Raw genomic sequence first — 25,452 nt, forward strand, 5'->3', positions numbered from 1 at the left:
GGCAGAGCGACGAGCTGAGTTGATTTAGTCCTGTCCGTCCGACCGTCTGTCCGTATGTTTGAACGCGTCGATTTCAGAAGAGCTAGAGACCTCAAAGTTTGTTCAAATGTCGCAGAATTGAGCGAAGACGAGCTTTCCTAGGATAAGGGAGTGCAAAGTGCTTGCAAAGCAATGCTTTACGGCCGTCCCGCAAGCATCGTGCGCTACTTTTTGCCAGTTCTTAGAACGAGTTGAAGGTAACGTAACTGCAAAATTTGGATGATTACGCTCAAAAATTGTAAAAACTACACGGTATTTCTCGATATGCCACGCCCCTAAAAAGGCGTAACAATTATTTTTTGGCTCATCTACCTCTTAAACTGTAGGAGTTTTAAATTTTTGCGGTTTGTCATTTCACTTTCGTGAATGTATATATGGGTTCTTCATATGAGAAGATGCTCATTTCGTTTTAAATGCAGGACCTGGAAGCATATAACGTAAAAATGGAGTACGCCACAAATGGAGTACGCCTTGCTTAGTAATTTTGCTTCGTTAAAAAGTTCTTATACATATATTTTAGAGTTTAATAAAGTTACTTTAGTAAAATATATTTATTTAATTTTTTATTTTAATTTCCGATTTGCTTTTAGAGCACATTACAGGTTTTTTGTATATTGATCATAGAGCCCGACGGACATTTAAAAACTTCTGTCGCACTGCCTCCTTGTGCAATGAGCCAACCCAATCTGAAATGTACAAAAGCCATTAGTAATATATCCAGATTAAATACATACATACTTTTATTTTTTTTAATTTGAGTCTATAATTTATGTTACTTATATTTTTTCTTACCATTAAATGAGAAAATTAAGTTTTATTTGTTGTCAATAGAAAAAAAATTGATTTTAAATAATAAACAATAAACCTCCGAATGTACTAATGTTCTAATGAAATAGGCTTTGATACCGAAGCTATAATAAGCATATGCTAGTGCTCTAGTAAGGAGTGGTGGGTTAGAGATATTCTGCCCAGCGACTATATCCCAATTTTAGGCATTAATATACATTGTGAAACAATGCATGAACATACACATGACATACACGTACCATGTGAACATGGTATACTATGTATTGTATTGTACATACATATTTACAAATTCGCTGAGTTCAACCGGATAGAAAGACATACAGAATGAGACGCTATACTTACATGTGGTCAAACTCTGTTGCGTTAGTATCGATTCCTAGATAATTTGATTCAGAACACAGCTCTTGCGCAGAAACTAAAAAAAAAATTTGCGTTGGTGTCAAATTCAACCCGGGAAGTCGTGCCATTCCTTTGATTGGACCAGTGAGTGAAAGCATGGAATGGTATGAAATTTGCATTCCTCCAGAATGAATTAATATATCCATGCGACTAAAGTTTGAAAATATATTGACGGAATGCGGAACGCAACGCATTGCCTTATCATCAAAGCTTTTTGTTATTGAACGTAAAATTTCCTTGGCGATTGAAACGCCAACTGAAGCATAATGCAGATATGGAGGCAATCGTGCATTAAAATATGGTATTAGTATGACCGACAAAGGAACAACTGTGAATGTAAAATTTTAAAATTATAGATTATAAATTTTTACCGTCGCAGCATTTACTACGCACCAATTGAATGGCTTAATGTATCATAGAATATGGTCGACACAATAGGGTATGCCCATCTAAAATTTAAAAAAATCCGTAACTTAATTTTGTTGTGTTTATACACACTTTACACTTACGCATCATGGGAGCTAAAGTCCATATTTATTTTATTCGGTACGATTTTATTCGTTTTATATATCTCTAAAATATTTTGAAGCCAATTATCCGGCGTGATTTGAAGGCGTTCCACTGATTTTGTTAAATGGGTTACGTTCGTGAATCCTTCCCATGTCTTTGATTGAATTTTTAATGCTGACAGCTTTACAAGCGCAGCGCCTTTTAGAGAAGGAGCTCGTTTTAGGTGAGCTTTGAGCGATTTGAAGATTATATCTGCCTAAAATCATAAGCTTAGATATCACTATCATCATATAATTGGAGAGATATAAAAGTCTGTACCCGTTTTATTATGTCTTTTGAATCAATTGACGAATATTGCGAAATATACAGTGCTGAGGCTAATTCTGGTAAAGCCCACATACTAGAGCGTGTGCACACCTCAGGAGTTGGAAAATCTTTTGGTAAAATTTCCAGTACACTTAACAATAGCATAGCGTTGTGTGCGATTCGAGATGGATATTTTGTAAGAAATGATTGCAGCGCCTTTAGATAATCTGCATTTCTTACAACTATTGGACCACTCCAGTTCTTTGGGATTAATAAGGTCCAGTTTAGCTGAAACATTGTCATTCAAATTAGTAAGCAAACAGATTAATCAACTATTTTAGAATGTTAACAAATTAATAATTACAACTTTACTAGGCAATTAGATAATACAAAAATATGAAGGTCAGTGTATTGGCCTCTAAATTAAAATTTACTGTCTCTATGGTACTTTATAAATGAATATTTGAATATGTGTCAGATTGCAAATCAAATATTTTTATCAAATTTAAATCAAACCTTATAAACTTCGTTCAAAAGATATATCCTCTATTTTAATATCTTTGATGCGATATAAAATTATAAATTCAAAACAAATTCGAAAATTGTTTATAATGAAAAGATTACTTACAACTGGGTACATCGAATGTAAACTAGAAATATTGTACAAAACAGAGCTATCCCAAAATCCACGTCGTGATTGCTCAACTTGAAGCTAAAAACCAAAATACATATATATAATATATATATACAAAAAACATAAATATAAATTGAATTTGGTGGTACATTATATTCATTTTTTTTTCTTATTCAATAAACAGGAATCATTAGGATCCTTGACTTCCTTAAAAGAAAGAACTAAAAGCGATTGGGGGAATTTTGATACTTCATCAGAATCGGATACCCACGATAATATATACTCAAGGCAAAAAACGAAAATACTCAACGTTTATATCTATTCACCTGAAATAGATATTACCAGAGAAATTAAATTATATACTATTTAAATTAGATGGACATGTAATGTATTACCTTGTTAAGATCCTTTATAAATTCTATAATTGTGTCTTTCTCAGACACACGTTGAGCATATGATAAGTGACTTGGTAAAACATGATCAATTAAATCTGGCAAGAGATTTGGTATTCCTTGTCGTAAGCGATTGGGAGGTGCCTTGGGGCTCATCCAACGAATTTTATTCTAGAAATTTAATATTGGTTCCATTAAATAATAACAATACAAAGCAGATTGAGAATGATTTTTATACCCTGAGCCCATTCAAAATCAGAGTATAATGGTTTTGTTGAAATGTATGTAACAGGCAGAAGGAGGCGTGGCAGACCCCATAAAGTATACATATGTCGGCGCGTGCAGTTCGTGCTGTGTGTGTGTGTGTGTGTGTGAGGCAAGACTGTTATTTCATCATAATGTGCATCAGCCTTTATTTGAGATGCGATTGGCTGATGACATTTTGTAGTTTTGGAAAGTACCGTTTTAGCGCGGCGACAACGCCGTGACGCGTGAGCGTGGTTCGATGGTAGGCACAAAAGAATAAGTGTGCGATGCAAGTCAGTTCTACGCTAGACTTCGGCCACTGAAACTCGCTGCGCGATTAGAAAATGGAACAGTTTAATGGCGACGAGCTGAGTCGACTTAGCCCTGTCCGTCTGTCTGTCCGTCCGTATGCTTGAACGCGTCGATTTCAGAAGATATAAGACTTAGAGACTACACTCGAAGTTTTTTTTTAAATGACCGTATACAGAGCGCGGATATCGAATTTGGTTTAAAAATTCGATAAATCATCCCGTTATACTATTATCGAATAAAAACATTCAAATTCAAGTCAGATGCCAGTATAGCTAATTGTGAATGATTTTTAATTTTTTTGTAATTTGTCATTTATTGAATAGAATATGTAGATCATATGCTGAAAGTTTCATTAAATCCCGTTAAGTCTATCGACGTTAAAAAGTAATAAAATGTTTGGCCAATTAACAAACGCACGTGCACCAGCTACAACAGTTTCGTATACATGTGCATATTCTTCTTGGAATCACATCAGCTGTTAGTTTGGTTTAGTTCTGCTAGGTGGCGCTGCAGCAGTGAACCTATTTCAGTTTTTCCAGCGCAGCTTCCAAAAGTTAGGTGGCGTAGTGAGTAGCGGCGTGGCGCTCGATAAGTAGGGGTTTCGAATCCCGAGCGGCGCAACTGATGTTAATTTTATTAGTTTGGTTATTTTAGCAGATTCTTAGAATCACATCAGCAGTTAGTTTGGTTTAGTTTTGCTAGATGGCGCTGCAGCAGTGAACCTATTTCAGTTTTGCCAACGCAGCTTGTAACAGTGAGGTGGTCTAGGGATTAGGGGGACGCTCGATCGAGAAGTCACGGATTCGAACTCCAACCGCGCAACTGATGTTATTTTTTTATACCCTGAACCCATTTTCAATAGGAAATCAGGGTATAATGGTTTTGTTGAAATGTATGTAACAGGCAGAAGGAGGCGTGACAGACCCCACAAAGTGCATATATTCTTGATCAGGGCAACGAGCTGAGTTGATTTGACCCTGTCCGTCTGTCTGTCCGTCCGTCTGTCCGTATGTATGAACGCGTCAATTTCAGAAGATATAAGAGCTAGAGACTTCAAATTTTTTTTAAATGTCCGTAATTACAGCGCGGATATCGAGTTTATCATTAAAAATCGATAACTCATACCGATTTTTTATCGATAAAAACCTTATCGAAAACCAGTTATAAAATTATATCTCCTACACCTTTATTGCTAGAGTCTCCAAATTTTTGATGTATGCTAATATGCATATAAATTAAAACACCCACATTTTAAATATACTTTGCGATGTGTGTCTCTTGTGTGCTAAGTGGAGATTTACTTCTGCTGTGGGAACTAGTTGACACAAATTGGAAAATGAATTAAAGAATACAACGTACTGTATGATATACATACCTCTAATATAACTGATGAAGTACTTGGTCCGCTTATGATAAGAAGAACATGTGGTCTTCTTCCATAACTTAGATCATAATATATATCAACAAGTGGACTGGGACCAAGCTCATAGATTTTAGCTACAAGCGGTGCAATTGATGAAGGGCCAATGACTCCAACCGTTAAGTAACCTCCTAATTGATTAAGTATGCGGTGTATAGCGCTCGAATTTGTTGTCAACTTAAGGCAGCTCTCATATAAGATTTTAAGTTTCATAAAATTTTCACTTATACTTGAATTGTTCAGAAGCACTACAAAATATTTATGGGAATATAAATATATAATAATATATAAATACATATAATAGAGAAATGTTCAACTTACTTTGCATTTGAATATCGACTGATTTTTGTGAGTTGCCCATTTCAATTATATTCGTTACATTTTTATTGAATTTTCGACGCCAACAACTAAATTTCTTAAATTCTGAACAAGGATCTTTGTTCCAGTTAAGTCTCGCTTGAATGTTCGAAGAAACAGTTTCGCAAATATCTTCCGTGCATTCCGAAGTAGATGCAACTGTAGGTGAACAACCGTCACCGTCCATATAGCAATCCCTTGGAAGTGGAGAGGGAGCTGTACTAATTAAAAATAATATTGGCGATGCGACCAATAAAGTTGTAACTAGTAAAGTTGCGGACGTAATAGCGACTTTGTGCACTGCAGCAGAGGTGCGCAGCCATATACAGGGGGCACAACATATCCAGCCAATGATATTGTTCTAAAATAGACTTTCTCATCATCAAGAATAGACGTTTAAGTATTTGCGCAATACCTTATTATATTGTCCCGCCAAGTTATCTAAATTAGAATTGTCAATAATTTCAACCTCGTCAGCTTTACCAAATTGATTCGAACAAATTGGGGTTTTAAATGACAATTGTTTTTGGAGAAGCGACGCGCTACTTCCCCCCGATGGATTCGCAGAAGTAATTACATTACGAGCATTAGTACTTAGACTACTTACACCCGATTTGCGAAATGTGTTACGCGAGTTAAACTCAGCTGTCATCGTGTGTTTTTTCTTTTTGTGCTATGGGAATAATAATAAAATAATGAAAAATTTGACACAACCGAGTTTTTCAATTACATGATTAATTAATATGCATAAATAGAAAGCAAGTATCTGCTGAAATATGCACATATTCACGTCTAGAATTCAATCTATGCTTCTTTTTATACCCTGAACCCATTTTTAATGGGAAATCAGGGTATAATGGTTTTGTTGAAATGTATGTAACAGGCAGAAGGAGGCGTGGCAGACCCCACAAAGTATATATATTCTTGATCAGGGCGACGAGCTGAGTTGATTTGGCCCTGTCCGTCTGTCTGTCCGTCTGTCCGTCCGTCCGTCTGTCCGTATGTATGAACAAGTCATTTCAGAAGATATAAGAGCTAGAGACTTCAATTTTTTTTTAAATGTCCGTAATTACAGCGCGCATATCAAGTTTATCATTAAAAATCGATAACTCATCCCGATCTTTTTTTATCGATAAAAACCCTTATCGAAAACCAGTTATAAAATTATATCTTCTACACCTTTATTGCTAGAGTCTCCAAATTTTTAATGTATGTTTATATGCAATTTATACAATTTCGGTTTTTGTTAAAATTTACCCCCACCCTTAAATTTACAACCTCACCATCACTTTTGTAAAAAGCGTATTTCAAATACTAGAGACTTGTTCTTTGGCAGTTACATGCATATCCATGTAATAATCATAATCTGAAAGTTTCATGAAGATCGTACATCCACAAAAAAAGTTATTAAGCAATTAAGTTCTCATAGTAAGCGCTCACTGCCGCCCATGCGTGTTTATGCTTGTGTGTGTATATGTATGTAAATGTTTGTGTATGTGTGTGTGTGCGTGTTTCTTGGTAAGCTGAAAGACGCGAAAAATTATTGAAATATCTATTGCTCCAAGGGTTCAGGGGATCTCGTAGTCGAGTAGTCTCGACTCGAACTTTCTTACTTGTTTAATAATACAAATGATCATTTGCATTTACATTCCCGTGTCGTATATGCGATCACAGTGTGGGCAAATAGTCCAAAGATTTTGGATTGAAAAGCTTTTCACACAAACCAATATTAACTCAATTTATTTGTTTTTTAGTTTTCAATTAGATCTTTTATGTGAATAATATCTATACCCTAGAAAACAGCGATCGTGTTTGTTTTTCTACAAATATATCAGATGAAGTTGAATAATAGCTGAGAAACATTGCTTTGAAATACAAATACAAATACAAATACTATATTTAAGATATATGGAGCTTATGTTAATAATATTTTCAAATGTTACAAGAAAATAAATACAACTTGCACCATTGACAATTCAACATTATTCACTTTCACATATTTGCATTTGAGCCATTTGGGATGCACTATTATCGTAGAATTTAATAAAAGCCGCCAGTATTGGTTTTTTGATTGACAGCAATTACATAACAAAACAAAATAAAAAAGCAGCAAAGTTAAATCGAGTCGTGTTGACTTTAAAATGTCTCGTTATTAGTTCCATTAGAATATTGAAAAAAAAAAACTTCGGGCAAAATTAAGCTTACCGCCACAAAGTAAATTAGACAGTACTGAATTAAAAAAATATTTCCCTCACATGTTTTGTGCGTTCTCTATGATTACTTTATTGATTTTCCCATGAATTATAAAGAAAAAACATTGTATTGGATTGTAGGCGACTGCGCATTACGAAGGTGGTAGATATCTATATACATATATATAAGAGAGTTGTGTAAAAGTGTCCAAGCACTTATAACTCGAGATCTGCTGGACCAATTTTCATGGTTTTCGATTTGTTGGATTTGTCTCCGCCACGAGTAGGTCAGTAGATCTTTAAAATACTGAAAAAATTTGACAAACACTTGAAAAACGCGGTTTTTTCCCCAAAGATTCAAATTTCCATTTATACTCAGTAGCCTTGACAACAGTGACAGTTTCGGTCCTGTATAGAAGTAAATAAACAAATGTAGTCAGTCAGTCTACGGCACAGCCTCGAGCAGACCTGACTATTCAACAAAAAAAAAAAAAAAAAAAAAAAACGACTATTCAACATAAAAAAAAAAAAACTATTCAAAAAAAAAATCAACAAAAAAAAAAAAAAAGGTTTTTTTCCAAATCAAAAAGAAAAATATTTCAAATCAAAAATCTGCAAAAATTCAAAAAAAAATCAAAAGATTAAAACCAACCTGACTGTTCAAAAAATAAATAAAAAATTCGAAATTAAAAAAAAAAGTTAATTATTAAAAAGTGTATTTTTGGCTTTTTATATTTTTGGACTTTTAAACTTTATAAATATTTCAAATCAAATATCTGCAAAAATTAAAAAAAAAAAACAAGTAAGAAAGCTCTAGTCGAGACTGCTCGACTACGAGATCCCCTGAACCCTTGGAGCAATAGATATTTAAATAATTTTTCGCGTCTTTCAGCTTACACAAGAAACAGGCACACACACACGCACGTACGCACACACAGGCATACATATACACACACGCATACAGACACACATACACACACACACGCATACACACACAAACGCATATACACACACACATACACAATCAATTACATACATATACACACACAAGCATAAACTCGCATGGGCTGCAGTGAGCGCTTACTATGAGAACTTAATTGCTTAATAACTTTTTTTGTGGACGTACGATCTTCATGAAACTTTCAGATTATGATTATAACATGGCTATGCATGTAATTGCTAAAGCACAAGTCTCTAGTATTTGAAATACGCTTTTTACCAAAGTGAGGGTGAGGGGGTGAATTTAAGGGTGGGGGGTAAATTTTAACAAAAACCGAAATTGTATAAATTGCATATAAGCATACATTAAAAATTTGGAGACTCTAGCAAAAAAGGAGTAGAAGATATAATTTTATAACTGGTTTTCGATAAGGTTTTTTATCGAAAAGATCGGGATGAGTTATCGATTTTTAATAATAAACTTGATATGCGCGCTGTAATTACGGACATTTAAAAAAAATTTGAAGTCTCTAGCTCTTATATCTTCTGAAATCGACGCGTTCATACATACGGACGGACGGACGGACGGACAGACAGACGGACAGGGCCAAATCAACTCAGCTCGTCGCCCTGATCAAGAATATATATACTTTGTGGGGTCTGCCACGCCTCCTTCTGCCTGTTACATACTTTTAACAAAACCATTATACCCTGATTTCCCATTTTCAATGGGTTCAGGGTATAAAAATGCCGCGTCCTAGAAGATCTAATCTTTCCCGGCGGACCCATAATGCAATTAGGCAACGGAATAGCGCGAGTCAATTATCTGACGAAGAGCGAGAAATCGCCCGAGAAAGGCTCCGCGTTAGTACCCAGCAAAGAAGGGCCTTAATTCGTGCTTCTCAAAGAGAGGCAGCCCGTGAAATGGCAATAAGAAATGGTTCAAGGATTGATTTGAATCGAGCAGCGTTTCGATATGATTGCACCATTGATTACAGCTTGAATCGTTTAGTTTGCATTGGTCCAATGGACGTTGTTTGCCAGCATTGTGGCGCATTGAAGTTTGCTGGTGAAACGCCCGGTTTGTGCTGCCTTAGTGGTAAAGTGACATTGCCATTAGTGGTCCCGCCTTATGGCGAAACACTAGAATCACGACATTTTCTAGCGAGCACTCAAAAATACAATGCCTGTTTCCAAATGACTTCATTTGGGGCGGAAATTATGGGAGACGCATATAATCCGACATTTAGGGTAATTTACGTTAAAAATTTTATTTTCTATGACTGTCAAAAAGTCGACTAGATACTACCCTGAACCCAACAATTAAAAATGCCCATTTAGTATGGCTGAAATTTCAATTTCGATGTATTTAAAAATATAAATAAAATACCAAACTCATTTAATAAAATATAAAAATATTTTGAAACAATTAAAAAAAGTTATCATCAGTTGCACCCCGATCGGGATTTGAACCGCGACTTCTCGATCGAGCGTCATGCAGCTAACACACTAGGCCACCTCACTCCTGCTAGTGGCGCTGGCAAAACTCAAATAGATTCACTGCTGCAGCGCCATCTACCAAAACTAAACGAAACTAACTGCTGATGTGATTCTAAGAATCTGCTAGAATAACCAAACTATTAAAAACGCACATAAAGTATAGTTAAAATTTCAATTTCGGTGTATTTAAAAATATAAATTAAATAGAAAACTCATTTATGAAAATATAAAAACATTTTGAAACAATTAAAATAAAATTAACATCAGCTGCATCGACCGGGATTCGAACCGCGACTTCTCGATTGGGCGTCGTGCAGCTAACACACTAGGCCACCCCACTCCTGCTAGTGGCGCTGGCAAAACTCAAATAGATTCACTGCTGTTGCGCCATCTACCAAAACTAAACGAAACTAACAGCTGATGTGATTCAACGAATGTTTCTGTTGTAGCTGCTGCACGTGCGTTTGTTAATTGGCCAAATATTTGATTATTTTTTATTAATTTTTGACTGAACGGAATTTAATGAAACTTTCAGCATATGATCTACGTATTATATTGAATATTTGAGAAATTTAAAAAAAAGAAAAATCATTCACAATTAGCTATAGAGGCATCTGATTTGAACTTGAATGTTTTTACTCGATAAAAACATAACGGGATGATTTATCGAATTTTAAAAGCAAACTCGACGTCCGCGCTGTATATACGGTCATTTAAAAAAAACTCAAGTCTCTAGCTCTTATATCTTCGGAAATCGACGCGTTCAAACATACGGACAGACGGACAGACAGACAGACGGACAGGGCCAAATCGACTCAGCTCGTCGCCCTGATCAAGAATATATATACTTTGTGGGGTCTGCCACGCCTCCTTCTGCCTGTTACATACATTTCAACAAAACCATTATACCCTGATTTCCCATTTTCAATGGGTTAAGTATAAAAAAAAAATTTGGAATAATGTAGTTTGTTAGATTTTAGATTTCTGTAAAAAGTGTTTGTAAATCTAACTATAACTATGGCTTTGAATTTAAAGATTCAAGGCCAGATTTGCCATCGCATTGGATCATTGCAACCTATTGAAGATGCACAGCACAAATTCTTGCAAATATACTTCATGGGCAATATGGAAGAACAACTTGACCGGCGTCAAGAAATCAACACAGCTATGAAGTTCTTATTCCTAGGATTCCGATGATCTCAACAGATATGCCCTTTGAATTTAAACGAATTCAATTCCCGCTTCGTCTTGCCTTCGCCATGACGATCAACAAGTCACAGAGCCAATCTTTGACTATTTGTGGCCTCAATCTAGAAAATGTGTGTTTTTCTCATGGTCAATTGAACGTGGCAAGCTCACGTGTTGGAAAACCATCCGCATTATTTGTTCTTGCACCTGACCAAAAAACGAATTATGTCCTTTACCACAAGGTGCTTGAATGAAAATCCCAACCTGAACAACATAGCTTTCAACAATTTTTTACCTAGAAATAATATAGATTGCAATGCAACGTTTGCCGGGCCAGCTAGTATGATATATTTTTTTTTATTAAATTCTGCTTAGTCGAACTTACTTTCATAAATTTGTCATATTGACTAGTGTCTCGAAATGAAGTAGAGATTTAAACAAGTAAGAAAACTAGTCGAGAGTGCTCGACTAGATACTACCCTGAACCCAACAAATAAAAATGCCCATTTAGTATGGCTGAAATTTCAATTTCGATGTATTTAAAAATATAAATAAAATACAAAACTCATTTAATAAAATATAAAAATATTTTGAAACAATTAAAAAAGTTAACATCAGTTGCACCGATCGGGATTCGAACCGCGACTTCTCGATCGTCATGCGCGTCATGCAGCTAACACACTACGCCACTTCACCTCTGCAAGTGGCACTGGCAAAACTCAAATAGATTCACTGCTGCAGCGCCATCTACCAAAACTAAACGAAACTAACAGCTGATGTGATTCAACAAATGTTTCTAGAAGAAGTTTGAATGTATGTGTGCACACATGTGTGCATACGATGCTGTTGTAGCTGCTGCACGTGCGTTTGTTAATTGGCCAAATATTTGATTATTTTTTATTAATTTTTGACTGAACGGAATTTAATGAAACTTTCAGCATATGATCTACATATTATATTGAATATTTGAGAAATTTAAAAAAAATGAAAAATCATTCACAATTAGCTATAGTGGCATCTGACTTGAACTTGAATGTTTTTACTCGATAAAAACATAACGGGATGATTTATCGAATTTTAAAAGCAAACTCGACGTACGCGCTGTATATAAAATATTGTAAATAAAACAAGTAAGAAAGCTCTAGTCGAGACTGCTCGACTACGAGATCCCCTGAACCCTTGGAGCAATAGATATTTCAATAATTTTTCGCGTCTTTCAGCTTACACAAGAAACAGGCACACACACACACACACAGGCATACATACACACACACGCATACAGACACAAACGCATACACACACTCACATGCACACACACATACACAAACACATACATACACAAACATATACATACACATACACATGCACACACACATACACAAACACATACATACACATACACAAACACATACACTCACAAGCCCCCACGCATAAACACGCATGGGCTGCAGTGAGCGCTTACTATGAGAACTTAATTGCTTAATAACTTTTTTTGTGGACGTACGATCTTCATGAAACTTTCAGATTATGATTACAACGTGGATATGCATGTAAATGCCAAAGCACAAGTCTCTAGTATTTGAAATACGCTTTTTACAAAAGTGAGGGTGAGGGGGTGAATTTAAGGGTGGGGGGTAAATTTTAACAAATTGTATAAATTGCATATAAGCATACATTAAAAATGTGGAGACTCTAGCAATAAAGGTGTAGAAGATATAATTTTATAACTGGTTTTCGATAAGGTTTTTTATCGATAAAAAAAGATCGGGATGAGTTATCGATTTTTAATGATAAACTTGATATGCGCGCTGTAATTACGGACATTTTAAAAAAATTTGAAGTCTCTAGCTCTTATATCTTCTGAAATCGACGCGTTCATACATACGGACGGACGGACAGACAGACGGACAGGGCCAAATCAACTCAGCTCGTCGCCCTGATCAAGAATATATATACTTTGTGGGGTCTACCACGCCTCCTTCTCCCTGTTACATACATTTCAACAAAACCATTATACCCTGATTTCCCATTGAAAATGGGTTCAGGGTATAAAAAAATGAAGTCTCTAGATCATATATCTTCGGAAATCGACACATTCAAACATACGGACAGATGGACAGGACAGACGGACGGACGGACGGACGGACGGACAGACGGATAGACAGACAGACGGACAGGGCCAAATCGACTCAGCTCGTCGCCCTGTATATCCCATTATAGCAGCTACAGATCGAATTTGTTTCGAATCATTGGTAAATATTTCAGTTCCGATATCGACTACGAGATCCCCTGAACCTTTCAACCTATTTACATAATTCTATGATTCTGTTTATACAAGAAACAGCACATACACACACACGTGTATACGTAAACACACAAATTAAGGGGTGGCGGGGTGGATTATAACAAGCTTAAAATTTGGAAACACTAGCTATGGATTTAATCCATATCAAAATACCAGCAGTAGTTAGTTTTTTGTAGCAAAATCGATGTATAACAAGTAAGAAGACTCTAGTCGAGCCTGCTCGACTAGGAGATACCCTGAACCCTCTAATCTGATATTCTAATCAGTTTGCACTTCTTTTCGACACACATACATACACATGCACGTAGTAGAAGCTCTAGCTCTAAAGGTATAGGAGATATAAATAAATAACTAGCTTTCGATAAGGGTTTTAATCGATAATAAAATATCGGGAGTAGTTATCGATATTTAAAGAAAAACTCGATATGCGCGTGATATACACGGACCTAGGAAAAACAAGTAAAAACGTTGCAGTCGGGCGTTAATGACTGCGGAATACTCATTCACACCCCATCAGCAGTTTAGTAGATAAGTTTAACTCTATTACTGTAGAGAATTGAGTTTTTCCCGATTTGCCACGCCCCTACTGAGCGTAGACACCTTATTTTTGGTCAGTTCTTAGAACGAGCTAACGGTACCCTAACTACAAAATTTGAGCGCTTACGCTCAAAAAATGTGAAAATTACAGTGTATTTTTTGATATGTCACGCCGCTAAGAGGCGTAAAAATTATTTTTGGGTAATCGATGGGAGGTTACTAGTAACTCAACTATCCAAATTTGAAGCTTCTAGCTATTGTACTTTAGGAGATACAAACTTTTGCGGTTTGTCATTGCTCCTGGGGCGCACATATATCCGCACATATATACATATTATCCAAAATATAGTAGAATTTAAAAAATAACTATATCTTCAGGTCCGATTTTCCACGCCCCTTATGGGCGTAGACATATTAATTTGTCATGAGACTTTATATAATCATAACAGCTTACGTGCAAGTTCTAGCTGTAAAACTCTTGGAGATACAGTTTCATCCGATTTGCCACGCCCCCAATGAGCGTAGATATATCCGCCATAGCTCATGATCTTGGGTGATCGACACGGATCTACATTCCAAATTTCAGCTTTCTAGCTCTTCAACTAATACGATTTCTGGTATATCGGAAAATGCACTTTCCGATTGCCACGCCCCTAGTGGACGGATCGGAAAAATTTTAACACTTTATAAATCGGAGATATACACAAGTATGTGTTCCTAATTTCAAGTCTTTACGGACGGACAGACGGACATTGCAAAAAACCAATATAATAATTCACTTTCGTGAATGAGTATAAAAATTTCAAGTCTTTAGATCTTATATCTTCTGAAATCGACGCGTTCATACAAGAATGATCAAGAATATATATACTTTGTGGGGTCTGTCACGCCTCCTTCTGCTTATTACATACTTTTAACAAAACCATTATACCGTGATTTCCCATTTTCCATGTGTTCAGGGTATAACAAGTAAGAAAGCTCTAGTCGAGACTGCTCGACTACGAGATCCCCTGAACCCTTGGAGCAATAGATATTTCAATAATTTTTCGCGTCTTTCAGCTTACAGAAGAAACACGCACACACACACACACACACATAGGCACGTACGCACACACAGGCATACATACACACACACGCATACAGACACAAACGCATACACACACTTACATACACACACACATACACAAACACATACACACACAAGCACTCACGCATGGGCTGCAGTGTGCGCTTACTAAGAGAACTTAATTGTTTAATAACTTTTTTTGTGGACGTACGATCTTCATGAAACTTTTAGATTATGATTATAACATGCATATGCATGTAATTGCCAAAGCACAAAAGTGAGGGTTGGGGGTGAATTTAGAGGTGGGGGGTTAATTTTGACAAAAACCGAAATTGTATAAATTGCATATAAGCATACATTAAAAATTTGGAGACTCTAGCAATAAAGGTGTAGAAGATATAATTTTATAACTGGTTTTCGATAAGGTTTTTTATCGATAAAAAAGATCGGGATGAGTTATCGATTTTTAATGATAAACTTGATATGCGCGCTGTAATTACGGACATTTAAAAAAAATTTGAAGTCTCTAGCTCTTATATCTCCTGAAATCGACGCGTTCATACATACCGACAGACGGACAAACGGACAGACAGACGGACAGGGCCAAATCAACTCAGCTCGTCACCCTGATCAAGAATATATATACTTTGTGGGGTCTGCCACGCCTCCTTCTCCCTGTTACATACATTTCAACAAAACCATTATACCCTGATTTCCCATTGAAAATGGGTTCAGGGTATAAAAAGAAAAAGAAAAGCAAGAGAGAGAGAGAGAGAGAGAGAGAGAGAGAGAGTAATTAATAACTATTACTTCTTTAAAGTAAATCTTTCATATATTTGATCTATTTAAAATCATCACAAATCCAGTATGTATGTTCTCTGCGGTTGACGTTATTATTTTTCAGCCGACTGACATTTCATCTCTCTCTGTTGTTTACTGAGCGTTACGAAAGCCGATTCCAATAAATTCGTCTTTTGTTTATTATTATTTTGAAATGACACACTCATTTTCCGATGTTTAGCAGTCACACCACAGTCTGTAGAAAGCTTAATTTTATTTGAGTGATAATTTCGTTGAAAATCATCTAAACATAAATAATTCTAAACAAAAGAAAAAATGGAAGAAAAATTAGATTTTATAGAACATTTGTATAATTTTTTAGCAATGAAAAATCTATATATAAATAGATATTACATATCTTAGCTGGAGACCATATAGAAATAGGCAAGAGTTTTTGAGTCTTGATTATTACAGAAATAACAAGTAAGAAGCTCCAGTTGAGACTGCTCGACTAGGAGATACCCTGAACCCTCCAAGCTGATATTCTAATCATTTTGCACTTCTTTTAAGCACATATACATACACATGCATCCACACGCACGCATAAGCCTGCGCTCTGCTAACTGCGCAGTAAGCAGCGACTGCGCTTGGGCTGCGCTGTAGTGTGGGAAATATTATGAGAATTTATTTGTTGAATAATTCCTTTTGTAGACATACGATCTTAATGAAACTTTCAGAGCGTAAACATATGGTGCGTTTTTGCGTTTTTTACAAATTGGGGGAGAAGGGGGCGTGGTATCCAAAATCTGTAAATTACAAAATCTTTGTATCGAATAACATTATATACAACACAAATTTGAAGTCCCCAGGTCTAAAAATGTTCAAATTAGGCTAAAAAAACAAAATAAATTTTTCGATTATTCTCGATAAAAAGTTATCGGACAATTTATCGAAAAAATAAAGCAAACTCGTATTGCGTATGGTACTCACGAGTATGCATGCCAAATTTCAGCTCTCTAGGTCTTATAACTTCTGAGATCGACGCACTCATACGGACGGTCGGACGGACAGACGGACAGGGCTATATCGACTCAGCTTCTCGCGCTGATCAAGAATATATATATATTGTGGGGTCTGCCACGCCTCCTTCTGCCCGTTACATACTTTTTCACAAAACCATTATACCCTGATTTCCCATTTTCAATGAGTTCAGGGTATAAAAAGCTATGTAGTAAAAATGAGTTTTCTTTAGTTTATCTAATTTTAACTCTTTTTATACCCTGAACCCATTTTCAATGGGAAATCAGGGTATAATGGTTTTGTTGAAATGTATGTAACAGGCAGAAGGAGGCGTGGCAGACCCCACAAAGTATATATATTCTTGATCAGGGCGACGAGCTGAGTTGATTTGGCCCTGTCCGTCTGTCTGTCCGTCCGTCCGTATGTATGAACGCGTCGATTTCAGAAGATATAAGAGCTAGAGACTTCAAATTTTTTTTAAATGTCCGTAATTACAGCGCGCATATCAAGTTTATCATTAAAAATCGATAACTCATCCCGATCTTTTTTTATCGATAAAAAACCTTATCGAAAACCAGTTATAAAATTATATCTTCTACACCTTTATTGCTAGAGTCTCCAAATTTTTAATGTATGCTTATATGCAATTTATACAATTTCGTTTTTTGTTAAAATTTACCCCCCACCTCTAAATTCACCCCCTCACCCTCACTTTTGTAAAAAGCGTATTTCAAATACTAGAGACTTGTGCTTTGGCAATTACATGCATATTCATGTTATAATCATAATCTGAAAGTTTCGTACATCCATAAAAAAAGTTATTAAACAATTAAGTTCTCATAATAAGCGCACACTGCAGCCCATGCGTGTTTATGCGTGGGTGCTTGTGTGTGTATGTGTTTGTGTATGTGTGTGTATGTGTTTGTGTATGTGTGTGTATGTGTTTGTGTATGTGTATGTATGTGTTTGTGTATGTGTGTGTGTATGTGAGTGTGTGTATGCGTTTGTGTCTGTATGCGTGTGTGTGTATGTATGCCTGTGTGTGCGTACGTGCGTGTATGTGTGTATGTGTGTGCGTGTTTCTTGGGTAAGCTGAAAGACGTGAAAAATTATTGAAATATCTATTGCTCCAAGGGTTCAGGGGATCTCGTAGTCGAGCAGTCTCGACTAGAGCTTTTTTACTTGTTTATATTGTAAATAAATACGAACTTACAAACGGACAGCAATCTAGGTCATAGATTGCAAGATGACTTGTTTTTAAGTATACGGGCACACGGACGGACGGACATAGCTATATCGTCGGCAGTCGTCCTTCTGATCAAGAAAATATATATTTACATATTTTATGAAACCTAAGCCTCATGGAATACAAATTTATATAATAGCTCGCAAATAGCTATTGATCATTTCCGGTTGTCTGCAAATAACTGTCTTTCACTCGCACTTTGAGAAAAGACCCAGAGGACTCTTCTTCTTCTTCTCTTTTGCTCTGCGAGTAAACGTATTGTTTGCGATCGTGAATTGAGTTTTGCGGTGCATTGCGTGTATACTTACACACTACAAATAAAACAGCAAACAATATTTGCAAATAAATTTAACCCTCTAGGACGTAAAAGTGGCTGTAAGCACTTATTTTATTTTTAGTTTTTAAATAAATAATAATAATAATAAATATTTTAAAAATAAATAAGAGCTTTTAGTTCATTTAAAATTTGTCTAGAAGAGGCTCTACACACTGCATTAGAAGATGCACTAATCCTTAATGTGCACTAATCTTGAAAACATTGATAATACTGTGCAGACCTAGGAGCCTTTCCGAAAAACTCCTAAGAGGCCTCTATCGCTATTGGCAGTTATTAAACACGTGTATTTTTACCGTCTTCTGGGGGCTTTAATGGCCTTAGTAAGCAAGTCATTACTTTTAATCCAACACATTAATTTTTTATGAATAGTTATCGAATCAATTAAAAGGGAACCTTTTGAAAATTTTTACACACCGCTGCCTTTAATGGTATGCTTCGTGCAAAAGGGATTTATAGTTGGGGAACAGTTCGTGTAAATCGGATACCAAACTGCAAGCTCTCAAACAATAGTGCCACCAGGGAAAAGTCAAACGGTTTTTCAGTTGAGTACGTGGGCTCCTCATATGGAGATTAGTAACGTATTGTGGAAAGACAACAAGGCCGTTCGCTTATTATCGAACTATACGTTAGGCCGTTTAATAGGTCAAATACACAAGAAGGAACGTCAAAGACAGCTCGTTACGACAGAGAGTCGAAGGCCATGTAGAAGTTGACTGTCCACAAGTTATAAGGGAATATAATGCTCATATGGAGAGTGTGGATCTGATGGATGGGCTTATGGGCTGGTACCATATAAAAAGTAAAACTCAAGATGCTACAAACAGAATTTTCTACCATTAATTAGATATAGCAACAATGACAAACGGATTACAAACAGTAACCATGAGCAGAAATGGATTAAGCTTCCGTATTTTCGAGAATCTATAGCTACGGGTCTAGTGTGATATCAGTAAAATACTTTCCAAGTCGTCCGCTTAAAAAAAATTTATCTTCATCATCTTTGTCTGCGCGATCAAATCGGTCGCCATCACATACTATGCAGTCACTAATTTCTCGGCGACCCTTGCAGCCACAACTCAAACAAGGCCAAAGCCAATCAAATCACCCAAAAACGGACGTAAGATGTGACCTTTTGAATCATTTTCCAGTGGTTGGATCGCAATACGGAAAAATGATGGTGCAAGCACTGCAAAACTTAACAATCGCAGTCATTTGCACAAATGCAAACTGCATTTATTCTAATCAGCCAATAAAAATTATTTTTCTGATTACCATAGCAACAAATAAAATGATTTAAAGAAATAAAATAAAACAAAAATAAAAAATCAATTTATTTGGAAACTACCTTTTTACCCTGAAAGCCCCAAGAGTGCCTTGAGAAACTTATTTACATTTTCTCACCTTCCAGGTAAAAGAAAACTTTAAAATTTTCTCTTTGAAAGAGAGTCACACGTATAGCTCAACTCAATGTGCTCAAGAGTAAACAAAAGCAAGAGGAAACGGAGTCTCATGGTGAGAACGAGTGTGTAAACAATTTTTCGTACAGAGCATAAAGAATAAAACGGTCAACAGTTATTTGCAAGCTTTGATTTATATATGTACATTTTCTCAAACAATTATACACCGAGTTCCCTTTATTTTATATTTATTTATTTTTTTATACCCTGAACCCATTGAAAATGGGAAATCAGGGTATAATGGTTTTGTTAAAAGTATGTAACAGGCAGAAGGAGGCGTGGCAGACCCCACAAAGTATATATATTCTTGATCAGGGCGACGAGCTGAGTCGATTTGGCCCTGTCCGTCTGTCTGTCCGTCCGTCCGTCCGTCCGTCCGTATGTATGAACGCGTCGATTTCAGAAGATATAAGAGCTAGAGACTTCAAATTTTTTTTTAAATGTCCGTAATTACAGCGCGCATATCAAGTTTATCATTAAAAATCGATAACTCATCCCGATCTTTTTAAATTCACCCCCTCACCCTCACTTTTGTAAAAAGCGTATTTCAAATACTAGAGACTTGGGCTTTGGAATATACACACACATTCACCATATGATTACGATCTAAAAGTTTCATTAGGATCGTATGTCTACAAAAGAAATTATTTAACAAATAAATTCTCATAATATTGCCCACACTGCAGCGCAGCCCAAGCGCAGTCGCTGCTTACTGCGCAGTTATTAGAGCGCTGGCTTATGCGTGCGTGTGGATGCATGTGTATGTATGTGTGCGTAACAGAAGTGCAGAATGATTAGAATATCAGCTTGGAGGGTTCAGGGTATCTCCTAGTCGAGCAGTCTCTACTGGAGCTTTCTTACTTGTTTTTTTATACCCTGAACCCATTTTCAATGGGAAATCAGAGTATAATGGTTTTGTTGAAATGTATGTAACAGGCAGAAGGAGGCGTGGCAGACCCCACAAAGTATATATATTCTTGATCAGGGCGACGAGCTGAGTTGATTTGGCCCTGTCCGTCTGTCTGTCCGTCCGTCCGTATGTATGAACGCGTCGATTTCAGAAGATATAAGAGCTAGAGACTTCAAATTTTTTTTAAATGTCCGTAATTACAGCGCGCATATCAAGTTTATCATTAAAAATCGATAACTCATCCCGATCTTTTTTTATCGATAAAAAACCTTATCGAAAACCAGTTATAAAATTATATCTTCTACACCTTTATTGCTAGAGTCTCCACATTTTTAATGTATGCTTATATGGAATTTATACAATTTCGGTTTTTGTTAAAATTTACCCCCCACCCTTAAATTCACCCCCTCACCCTCACTTTTGTAAAAAGCGTATTTCAAATACTAGAGACTTGTGCTTTGGCAATTACATGCATATCTATGTTATAATTATAATCTGAAAGTTTCATGAAGATCGTACGTCCACAAAAAAAGTTATTAAGCAATTAAGTTCTCATAGTAAGCGCTCACTGCAGCCCATGCGTGTTTATGCGTGGGGGCTTGTGAGTGTATGTGTTTGTGTATGTGTATGTATGTGTTTGTGTATGTGTGTGTGCATGTGTATGTGTGTATGCGTTTGTGCCTGTATGCGTGTGTGTGTATGTATGCATGTGTGTGTGTGTGTGCGTGTTTCTTTTGTAAGCTGAAAGACGCGAAAAATTATTGAAATATCTATTGCTCTAAGGGTTCAGGGGATCTCGTAGTCGAGCAGTCTCGACTAGAGCTTTCTTACTTGTTATAATTTATGTTGATGTTTCACTACTTACTTCACTTGAATGGCTGGCAAGATTGTGTTCTCGATTACACATCCATTCTACACTTGCAACAATAAGATCCTCTTTTCTTGGTGAAAAACATTTACAACAGAAGAGAACTGTAAAGCCAAAATATTATTCTTATTAATTTATGCTTATTGTAAGTTAGGTAAATATAGGAAATAGGAAATATTTTTGAAATTTTTAAGGCACAATTTTCTAAAATTTCTTAGTTGATTTTGAAATGAATATACCAATATGAAAGTAATACAATTTTATGGTACTCATTCATGAAAGTGAAATCCGTCCGTGTCTGTCCGTATGTCCGTATCAACGCAATTTATTTAGGCACTATTGAAGCTAGAGTCTTTAAATTTAAAACACATGCTCGTATATATATATATTTCCGATTTCTAATTCCCGATCTGCCAAGAAGGGGCGTGGCAAATCGGAAAATGCATTTTCAATACCATATACACCAGTTGAAATGCTAGAAAGCTTAAATTTTGAATGTAGATCCGCGTCGCCCACCCAAGATCAACAAGCTATAGCGGATATATATACGCCTATTGAGGGCGTTGCAAATCGGATTAAACTGTATCTCCTAGAGTTTTAAATCTAAAACGTTGAAATTTCGCACGTGAGCTAATACTATGATTCCATAAAAATTAATTAAATGCTCACTACGGGCGTGGCAATCAGACCTGAAGATATACGGATTTTTCAAATTCTAGAGATCTAAAATTTGGTATATATACGCGGGTTGACCACCCAAGTCCAAAGACCTATGGCGGATATATCTCCGCCAACAGGGGGCGTGGCAAACCGCAAAAGTTTATATCTCTTACAGCTTTAAATTTGGTTAGTTAAGTTACTATTGTTACGCCTCTTTAGGGTCGTGGCATATCTATATGTCTATATGTACATATATATATATAAATAGGCTTAACAGGCAATGATAACACTGGAGGAAATATTTTTTCTGCAAAACTCTCCGAGCAATAACTATTTCAATCATTTTTCGCGTCTTTCTGCTTACACACGCCCAAACACACACACCCTCTCATAAACACGCATGGGCTTCTGAAATCGACGCGTTAATACATACGGACAGACAAACGGACAGCGACAAATCGACTCAGCTCGTCACGCTGATCAAGATTTATATATATATACTCTGATTTCCCATTTTTAATGGGTTCAGGGTATAACAAGTAAGAGTGCTCTAGTCGAGACTGCTCGACTAGCAGATACCCTGAACATTTTACAAAAAAATTGAAGTCTCTAGTAGAGGTGGGCACGGGCCGGGTTTTTATCGGGTACCTGTGGGCACCCGCGGTTACCCGTGGGTATGGGCTAAAAAATTGAGTTTCGGGTTGCGTGCGGGCGGGTGCGGGTTACGCCGCTCAACCCGTTTTACCCGAAAAAATCATATTTTGGAGACCGTCAAAAGCATGAGGGTTGAAATTAATGATACGCAAAATGATTAAATTGAGGACGCGAGGATTGAAAACCCTCCGACAAATTTGAATTAGAGAGTTTTTGGATAAAAATCAACCAAAAACAAGTAAGAAACCTCTATAGACTGCCCGACTACGAGATCCCCGGAACCTTTCGAGTAATAGCTGTTTCAATCATTTTTCGCGTCTTTCTGCTTACACAAGTCACACATACGCACACACACACACACACACACACACACACACACACACAGGCATACACACACATACACACACACATCAAACACACACACATCATACACACACAGAAGTACACACGCACGCATAAACACGCATTGGCTGCAGTGGTGGCTTACTAAAGGAACTTAATTGTTCAATAACTTTTCTTATAGATGTACTTTCTTTATAAAACTTTCAGATTATGATTATATCATGGATATGCATGTATTTGCCAAAGCACAAGTCTTTAATATTTGAAATAGTCCTTTTACAAATGTGACGTTGAGTGGGTAAATTAGGGGTGGGGGTGAATTTTGACAAAACCCGAAATTGTATAAAATGCATATATGTAAGTATACATTTAAAATTTGAAGACTCTAGCTATAAAGATGTAGGAGATATAAATTTATTACTGGTTTTCCGTTTTTAATCGATAACAAAATAACGAGACAATTTATCGATATTTAAAGCAAAACTCGATATGCGCGTGCTATACACGGACCTAGGAAAAAAATTTTCAAGTCCCTAGCTCTTATATCTTCTGAGATCGACGCACTCATACGGACAGACAGGGCTATATCGACTAGAGGGCTGTATGGCCGCACTCGTAACATAGTAATATTGAGTCCACTAGGCATCGTGTCACTTAAGTCTTTGCATGCATATAACTTCGTGTCAACACTTTGTATTTGCTCGGCTTCGTCGCTTGAGGCTCGAGTAGTGAAAAAATCTCACGCCAAGATCAGTGCGCTTCCAGCGCTCAAGCGAAAAGCACCCGTTTAAATATGAAGCATAGCTGCGCACTTTTTTTTTCTTACTCTGTGTCTTTCTATGCTATTTGCCTTTTCTGCTTACACAAGAAACACATACAGACACACATAGGCAGGCATAAACACGCATGGCTTATTATGGCAACTTAATTGTTTAATAACATTTCTTGTCAATGGACTATCTCCATGAACCCTTGTAGATCGTTATCATAACATTGAAAATCGTGTATGTGCCGAAGCACAAGTCTCTAGTATTTGAAATACGCCTTTTACAAATATGTGTGTGAGGGTTAAATAACAAAAAAAAAAATCTAAATTAAATATTATACATATGAGTCAACAAATAAAGTTTGAAGACTGCAGTTCAAAAGGTGTAGGAGATATAATTAAAAGACTAGTTTTCGATAAGGCTTTTAATCGATAACACAATATAGGGAGTAGTTATCTATTTTGGGAGAAAAATTCGATTTGCACGTGATATATACGGACCTAGGAAAAAATTTCAAGTCTGTAGCTCTTATATATTCTGACATCGATGCGTTCATACATACGGACGGACAGACAACGGACAGGGCCAAATCGACTCATCTCGTCGCCCTGATCAAGAAAATATATACTTGTGGGTTCTGCGACGCCTCCTTCCTTCTATGTAACACTTTTAACAAAAGCATTATACCCTGATTTTCCATTTTTAATGGGTTCAGGGTATAAAAACAAGTAAGAACGTTGCAATCGGGCGATACCGATAGCAGAAGACTCATTCACAGCCCAAACGCTATCAACCAGAGTATATAGTGCAATTTTCAAGTCTAGTGCGCAGCAAAGAACTCGGCATGATGCCATTAAAATTGGAAAATCATCGATAGCTATTGCATTCAAATTACATACATATATAATTTATACAATTTTGATTTTTATTATATATTTATATCCATACATTGGATACCGCCTTAAAGCTAACAGCAGATCAGCGCGATTTTCCTATGCTTGTGCACACACTCATCGTCTATTCTATGCGTACAGACAGAAGCGCGCCTTTTCTCACATTCTTAGAATTTCGATTGATTTCTGGACTTTCTAGCCGTTACTGTAGTTTTGTCTGATGACGCTCTCTTATTAAGCTATTCTATTTTAGCAACTGATTGCTCGAGCAAAGCAGTAGCGCGGGTGCTAAGGGCGACGGAAGTAATGTTAGAGTAGGGGAGGTTCGAACCTTTACTGTGTTATTTTTTGTTATTTTTTCATACATAT

At 36.4% G+C, this 25,452-nt stretch overlaps 1 protein-coding gene and 1 non-coding gene across 7 annotated transcripts in view; both read right to left on the reverse strand.

Annotated features, from left to right (window-relative positions):
• Positions 1-585: 585 nt before the first annotated feature.
• On the reverse strand, positions 586-7,859 carry Nepl16 (Neprilysin-like 16). Of its 5 annotated transcripts, none has more exons than XM_089463200.1 (11): positions 7,678-7,859; positions 5,838-6,095; positions 5,387-5,783; positions 5,021-5,313; positions 3,091-3,258; positions 2,690-2,773; positions 2,074-2,349; positions 1,755-2,011; positions 1,639-1,694; positions 1,189-1,573; positions 586-725 (listed from the first exon to the last, which is right to left on the reverse strand). In XM_089463200.1, exons 2-11 carry the CDS (start codon positions 6,072-6,074, stop codon positions 626-628), a joined length of 2,253 nt encoding a protein of 750 aa, XP_089319326.1. In that variant the 5' UTR covers positions 6,075-6,095; positions 7,678-7,859; the 3' UTR covers positions 586-625. The 5 variants fall into 5 exon arrangements, with proteins under 5 accessions (XP_089319326.1, XP_089319325.1, XP_089319324.1 ...); XM_089463199.1 differs by having other exon boundaries at positions 7,387-7,859; XM_089463198.1 differs by having other exon boundaries at positions 7,628-7,857.
• Positions 7,860-15,945: 8,086 nt separating this feature from the next.
• Positions 15,946-25,452, reverse strand: part of LOC108621599 (uncharacterized) — a 39,159-nt gene continuing 29,652 nt past the window's right edge. The window contains exons 8-9 of one of the 2 annotated variants that reach the window (XR_016268720.1): positions 21,765-21,871; positions 15,946-16,249 (exon numbers count right to left, since the gene is read on the reverse strand). This is a non-coding gene — a transcript (uncharacterized LOC108621599). The remainder of the gene's footprint in view (positions 16,250-21,764; positions 21,872-25,452) is intronic. The other variant, XR_016268721.1, reaches the window with a different exon arrangement.

Source organism: Drosophila arizonae, chromosome 2 (genome assembly GCF_054131065.1).
Source record: "Drosophila arizonae isolate 15081-1271.41 chromosome 2, UAZ_ARI_1.0, whole genome shotgun sequence".
In the NCBI taxonomy this organism is placed as follows: domain Eukaryota; kingdom Metazoa; phylum Arthropoda; class Insecta; order Diptera; family Drosophilidae; genus Drosophila; species Drosophila arizonae.